A 7,708-nucleotide genomic window follows, 5' to 3' on the forward strand; every position below is an offset into this window, starting at 1 on the left:
AATCATGGGTAAATCAATAATTAAGTATTCAAGAGCTAACTACGCATTTTTAAAGGAGATTCTGGTTATCCATGCCTGCCATGGTTATTTGTGCCAATACCAAATCCAAACACGAACCAGCAACATAATTACAACAATAATTTTAAAAGGTGCCGTAGCACTGTAGAACGGTGCATTGGGGTCTTGAAAGGTCGATTTCGATGTTTACTGAAGGACCGTACTCTTCATTATGAACCACGAGTTGCAGCACAAATAACATTAACTTGTTGCGTTTTACACAACATTGCCATCCATTATAATGTGCAAAATCTGGATGTGATGTGGGATGAAATGGATGTTCAAGAGAGACCACCTATGCCACCATTACCAGAGAGGCGGGATGTTGTCTTACGGCAAATGGGCCAAGAAGCTCGTCGATTATATATTGAACAATTTTTTTAATTTTATTTGTTATATTGCGCTTTTAGAAATTTTAACAATTCATTTAATAAATGGTTAGTGGTGTTATGAATTTGATGTTGTTCTTGCAACAATTTATTAAGTTTTTTTTTTCTTCAACCGATTCTTGTAAATTTTGGGTGATAGTTTCCATATGATGGTTTAGTTCTCTGGAGAGTGTGGAAAACGTTTCAAATACTTCCTTACTTGTCTCTTTTGATCGTCTTCTTTTTCCTGTAAGAAGTTATTGGATGAATGAAAAAGAAATTATATATTTACTACTTTTGGATCCAACAGAGGGCGAAAAAATGCTGTCATCTTCGGAAGTATTTGATGATATAATATTAAGAGGTGGTGCAGGACTATCAGCCTAAAAATTTGTGAAAGTAACAGCTTAAACAACAGAGTACTTACACATAAAGTGTAATCAACGTCCGTGAAGTTGGCACCGCCCATTGTTCATATTAATATTATTTGTATGCACATCGTTTGTTTATCGTTTGTTTACGTTTGTTTAACTATTTTCATCGTTTGTTTACATTTCCGTATGTCTTTTTTAAAAATTCAAAATGGGCGAGCTAACTTCACGGTGGCTCGCCCAAAATCATAATTTGTTTGTTTATCAATGCAGGTCGTTTGTTTATCGTTTGTTTACGTTTGTTTAACAATTTTCATCGTTTGTTTGCATTTCCGTATATGTCTTTTTTAAAAATTCCAAATGGGCGAACTGACTTCACGGTGCGTCTGACCCAAAATCATATGTTGCAGGTCATTTCGTCTATGGGCGCGTAAACTTTACTGTCATTATATTATTTTTCATCGCAATATGCATCTTTTTAAAAAATGTTAAATGAACAATTAACTTAACAGTGGTGGGGTTAAAATTCGCTTATGAACCACTCTACAATAATTGTAGCAGTAACATACATGCAGTGATTAGGTAATCGAAAAAGGTCCTAATAAATTAGTCACTGTTCTTCAAACAATTCTCTAATTTTCATATTAAAATGTACGATGGTACTTAAGGGGGTTCTAAATAGAAAGTCGGCAACACATCATACACCCATAAGAGCAATGTTAACTTATTTCCCAAAAAAAAAATTTATTTGAAATGTTGAAGAAACGGACAAAACGTCTTTTTGGTGTATACATGTGTCTGAATGTTACAATAGAACGTTTTTTTAAAAACGAAGCATGTGTTAATAGATATGATTTTTTGTGTGGCGATTTCGAATTTTCAATATAATCAATCACAGATATCATTATTATTAAATAATCTTCTATTATAACACAGTACGTGCAGTGTATAAAAGTTTAAACCACCGCGCACGTTGTAGAATTATAAACTAGTGCCAAAATATTGGGAAAAACGGAAGAAATCGATGGAAATGTTTCATGTCAATAAGGTTGAAAATCCACTGCAACACAATATAGGTATCTCTTTTCTTTCTAATGATCCGCGGCAGGTATAAATTGCCCGAGGACTTGGTGTAATTAGTGGATAATTTAAACCACTAACAAAATAAATTTACCTTGTATATACCCGAGGCTATTTGTACTACATTTATGCAGAACCTTTGAATGTCTGCGGGGAAGCGGAATGGACCGGAACGAATGTTATTCCGGGTTCCGGTTGGTAAAAAATATTACATATAGTTTCGTGTCGTGGAAAAATTTTGTACGCCGTTCCCGTTCATGAAGCGACCGTGTGGTCAGATCCTCCCCCCGAAAAAAAATTGCACATAATCCTACATAATGGAAATGATTCCCTAACTTCCAATCGAATCGAAATGTAACAAATCGAATCGGAATGTTTAGTCAAATCGGAATTGTTTGCCTAATAATTCCGATTTTACTAAACATTCCGATTCGATTTGTTACATTTCGATTCCTTTAGAGTTAGGGAATAACCCTCATTGTTGGTTTATTTTTTCTTAGTGTGGTAAATATCACATCTGGAAAGGATTATACGTTCTCCAGATCGTACCAGCACACGGAACCCAGCAGAATTCGCTTTGTCTCTACACAAAGGGAAACAATAGATTCCACAAAGCGGAACTCTGTAACTGATTTTTTAATGTTTTGGAGCTTTCTCTTTAACCTTTGAAAGGCAGTAAATAATGTTTATTCTTCCAAAATTTTAAATTTGGAATATTTTTCCTCCAAAGCGCAACCATTATGTTTACTATGCCCCCCCCCCCCTTCCTAAACCTCCTGGGGATGGGCTGATGCTCGCGTTCCGGTTCTCGAAAATTTCCATTCCGAGCACTCCAGGGAATCGTTATTCGCGGTACCCCATTATTGTCATCGCCAATGCAATTTTATAAATATGGGACAAGTGACGCAATTATTTTATTGAAAACATACGGTTTGGTGTTTCACCATTGTAAAACATGTCACTAATGGTACTTTTATTTGAAAGATAAATTTTAATACAATTTTACATATAAACTTAAATATTAGGTAAATAAAAAACGAACAAGCAGGTTTGCATTTCCGAAAAAGTATTTAATTTACCATGTGTACCGTCCTAATGTCCATATTACGACATCGCCTTGAATCCACTAATTCTGGCAATAATGACTGCATGTAAAATTCTTGCAGCTTTTTTTCCATATGTTGTGTCCAAAAGATGTCATCCCTATAAGAATGTAAGTGCATGAGTATTTCGCTAGACATATTTTGTAGGTAACATACCTTCTTATTTCCTCAACATGGATTCCCGCTGTTGTATAAACTATAAAATAACAGTTGCTTCTCTTGGTGATGTGCATAATGCCTTGGAGTTGATAGTAATAATTATGACTCCTTTTTAGCATAATTCTATTGTTTTCCTCATCTAAAACACAATAGTCAATTAATTTTAACATACATGCCTCAACAGGATCGTGGTCGCCACTTTTCAAGGAACTCTTAATTTCAACTATACTGTCTTCCCCAACTAAACCGTCAGGAGAACAAGCCAAATACGGTTTTTCTTCATCGACGATGAGACCGCATCTGGTTACCTTTACTTGATATAGGCGTTCAAAGTGCTCAATGGCATTTACTTCGCTCTCCAATCCAAATTGTGTGTATTTGTTTCCTCTAAAAGAACTATACAGTAAGTGTGTTACAGTTTTAGCTGTGGAAGTTGTCTTGCGTAATTTGCAAACTTTCCCAAAATTAGAAGCTGTTATTCTTTTTTTACGTTCAATAATCCATAAATCGCTTTTTGATTGGTTTATTGTATCACGCTCAACATCTCTTCTGTTTAAGTTCTTCAAATCTTTTAGAAATTGGGCTGATTTTAGTTCATATTCTTCCAAGGATAGGTCAGGGATTGCAATTTCGTCCACCATACCGTAATGTTGATCAGCGGTCTGAAACGCTCTTTTCTTGATATGATCTAAAACAAAAAGAAATAATTACAAATAAAAGACGCGGAAAGGGGGCGAGTGATTGTGATAAACATACTTACGTTTTCTAGATCTGTTGTTGTACCGATGTAGTTGGGCGTCTAGGAAGATTTGTGTGTAATGTCCTGGTGGTCTTCCACATAGCTGCTTATGTAAAACGCCTAATAAATTACGTTGTTTGCAATTGTAGGATATGGCCGCCAGTTCACACCTTAATTGGTAGGAATTTTTGAGTGAAAAGTTTATTCTTTTACCTCCTACAAGTTTAGCTATGATGGAATTATAAGTTTCCGCAGGATTATTGTCTGTATCATACAGTAAACTAGAGGCGTGATCCGCAAGTCGTTGTATAATGGTATTAATTCCACCTAGGATCCCGTTTTGGGTATATATATGAAAATTGAAGGACATGTGTGTTGTACAGGGTGAATCAGAGCACCCGTCCCAGGCTTTTATCTTGGAATAGAGACGCCTTAGAGTTTTAGGAAAAAAATTTTCATTACCAAAGCCTACCTGAAGAATTTAATGGTAGTAGTCTCTATTTCCGGAATTAACCGGAAGTAGGCGTAACAGCACTCAATTTCAGAATTTCAAATGGAACCCTAGGTCTTGTGTGGTATCGTTGGATAGGTATTTTGAAAACAAACAACTTTTGTAGGAAACATTTTTTTTTTGTAAAACGTGTTATTTACGAAATAAATATTAATTAATATGTTCAAAATGTCTTCCATTTTGATTGATGCAGTTTTGTAGCCGAAGTCGGACGTTGTCGACTGCCCTAAGCACCTCATTTTTTGATATGGATATAATTTGTTGCCATTTAAAATCCTCCAAGCTGTCATTTGACTCATCCCAGCGTCGATTGCAAGTCTCCTGGTTGAAACGTGTGGGTCCAGAGCAACAGCGGCAAGGATATCAGGCGCTCTTTCATCCTGTACATACCGTCCGATGCGCCGATTCTTATTGTGTTTCGGTTGTACCAGTCATCTTAACTCGATCAGCGAGGCGTTGAAACACTTTCCTCGACTGAACGGGTCGCTGAGGGTATCGCTCAGCGTATAATCTCTCAGCTGCTCTATAATTTTGACGACACTCACCCGCCAACACCATCAGCATATCGAAACCTTCGCGGTTTGAAAATACCATGTTGTTACAATAAAAAACCCTTTGCACATGTGTGTATGGAAGAAAAATTTAAACAAATAATGTAAATTTAACATTAAAATGCAGGTGTAAAGTTACTATTACCTGTCGTAATAATGACAAAAAACTACGTTGCTATTTACACAAAACAATATCTGTCTTACCTTTTCAAACAAAAACACTTGAATTAAATCGCAGTAGCCGGGAACAGCAGGAATCATTTGGTTTTAAGTCAGCTTTTTTATTTATTTATTTTTATTTCGTAAATAACATATTTATTAATTTTATTTCGTAAATAACACTTTTTACAAAAAAAAAATGTTTCCTACAAAAGTTGTTTGTTTTCAAAATACCTATCCAACGATACCACACAAGACCTAGGGTTCCATTTGAAATTCTGAAGTTGAGTGCTGTTACGCCTACTTCCGGTTAATTCCGGAAATAGAGACTACTACCATTAAATTCTTCAGGTAGGCTTTGGTAATGAAAATTTTTTTCCTAAAACTCTAAGGCGTCTCTATTCCAAGATAAAAGCCTGGGACGGGTGCTCTGATTCACCCTGTATATCAACTAAATCATCCTAAAAATAAGAAAACACCTTTAGTATGGAATTAATAAATAGCAAATCAGAAACATTACCTTATTCTCATCTGAACCTTTGCAAAAGTAATCTTTGCAATGTACATGGCGGCCAAAGATATGGTAGGGACTATTCAATATATCCTTCTTTAAATTGTCAATCTTGTCATCAAGTGCATTATTTTCGGATTTCCTGTATGCGATAGCCCTTATAACTGCATTGCGGAAGCGACCTAGCATTGATGGATTTGACACATACTCTCTGTGAGGTTTTGAGTATTTGGTGTCTTTACTCAAATCGCTGAGTTTATTTATGAAGTTTCGAAGTAAATGATTGCGACATTCAATTTTTTTTATGTAAAACGATGGACCGTATGGTGCGATTTCAACTAAATGTTTGTAAACGCTACTGTCGCCATCCCCAATTAGTTTTCCATATATAAGATTGTGGCGCGTTATGGAATTTTTAAAACCTTCACCTACAATGGCTGATTCCATGGCTGTAGACGTCTTAGACCATGTTATTGAGTCTTCATATCTGCCCACTTTCTTTGCACACATCACACAGGAAATTCCTCGATTAGCACCACCCATTTTTTAAAAGGATACAGTAAAATATTATATAAGACACATTAACAAAGAATATGAATAAAATTTCAATTATGTAGAGCGCATAAAAGCACGTCTGCACCATTCCACTATACGTATTCCATTCCATTTATGGGGCAATGAGCTCTGATGACATTGGAAGTACAATTTGATGCCCCAAAAATGGGGTCAATAGCCTCCGATGACCTCGAAAATTAATAAGATCAACGACCTCGAATGACCTTAACATTAATGCGGTCAATGTCCTCGAATGACCCTCAAAATTAATGGGACCAATGATCTCGGATGACCTTGTAATTTAATGGAGCAATGACCTCGGATGACCTTGAAAAGTAATTGGGGTCAATGATCTCGGATTACCTTGAACATTAATGGGGTCATTAGCCTCGGATAAAAATTGAGATCACCGCCCACGTGGCACGCGACTTTCACCTTGACCTAATTTCCAAGGTCACCGATCACGTGTCACTCAACTCTCACCTTGACCCAATTCCCAAGGTCACAGCCATGTCACCTTGACACCTTTCCAAGGTCACCGCCAGGTAGCGAGCGACCTTGAAGTGGTCCAGGATCCGCATTGTATATCTACTTACTTTGAAAAAAAGGATACAATGACCTATTATTCTGTCAGATTTACGAAAAATTGAAACACTGAAAGAATTACGAATACCTCTTTCACGAAATTGTGATAACAACGTATTAAAAATACAAGTATATGACCTTTTCACACACACAAATGTATATTTTGACTAGACAAACAAAGGGACTTTGTTATTCTAGTGCTATTCGAAACTCTTATATTTCGAGAACGTAAATGTGTCTCAAATCACTTTGCAATGCTAATTTCTACTTTAAAGGCGTGTGTTATTTTATCCTCTCAACTCGAATTAGCCTCCGTTATTACAACATTAAGAGCAAATCAATGATCCTTGGCGAAAGATCGCTACAAGGGAAATGCCTACCCGAGGGCTACTGCAGAAAATTATTGTGCTTATCGCGTAACAGATGGATATAAATACCACTTCATGCATTAATTTCGCCTTTAATTCAATTGGCAAGTCTCAATCTAATTTAGTAAAGCTACGTATTAGCGTGAGGTGAATTCGCGATAGTAAATTTAGTTATCCCTTTTCTAAGTCAGTTTCGGTTAACAACTAATAGACAGTATAAAATTTTATGGTACATATTGCTTTTTATTGTGTTCGCGCAATCAAATCGGTTTTTAAAATAAAAAGCAGTGTAGAAAGAAAGAAAGGACACAAAGGATTTCCCCCTCTATTAGAGATCCTTTAAACCGCCCGCCTCTTCAGAGTTTAGTACTTGTAACATTAATAAAATCGAGTTAATTTTTCATGGGTCGCCATCTGTAGTGTCGTATAAATTGTATGCCTCTTTAATCCGCTAAGCGCGAAATCCATATAATTAACTTAATTAAGATTTAATAATTAACAGTTTTATGTACCGGGGCGCTATTATACAAAATTATGGGTCTACTTTTTACGCAGATTTAATATTTACTTTACCTTAAAATATGTAGTATA

General features: G+C 36.0%; 1 protein-coding gene across 1 annotated transcript; it reads right to left on the minus strand.

The window, feature by feature from the left end:
• Positions 1–2,834: 2,834 nt before the first annotated feature.
• LOC116159492 lies at positions 2,835–6,090 on the minus strand. Its single transcript, XM_031472471.1, has 5 exons — positions 5,619–6,090; positions 5,545–5,559; positions 3,899–4,229; positions 3,136–3,826; positions 2,835–3,079 (listed from the first exon to the last, which is right to left on the minus strand). Exons 1-5 carry the CDS (start codon positions 6,054–6,056, stop codon positions 2,947–2,949), a joined length of 1,608 nt encoding a protein of 535 aa, XP_031328331.1. The 5' UTR covers positions 6,057–6,090; the 3' UTR covers positions 2,835–2,946.
• Positions 6,091–7,708: the final 1,618 nt, after the last annotated feature.

The sequence above is a fragment of the Photinus pyralis genome, unplaced genomic scaffold, assembly GCF_008802855.1.
Source record: "Photinus pyralis isolate 1611_PpyrPB1 unplaced genomic scaffold, Ppyr1.3 Ppyr1.4_LG1, whole genome shotgun sequence".
NCBI lineage: Eukaryota > Metazoa > Arthropoda > Insecta > Coleoptera > Lampyridae > Photinus > Photinus pyralis.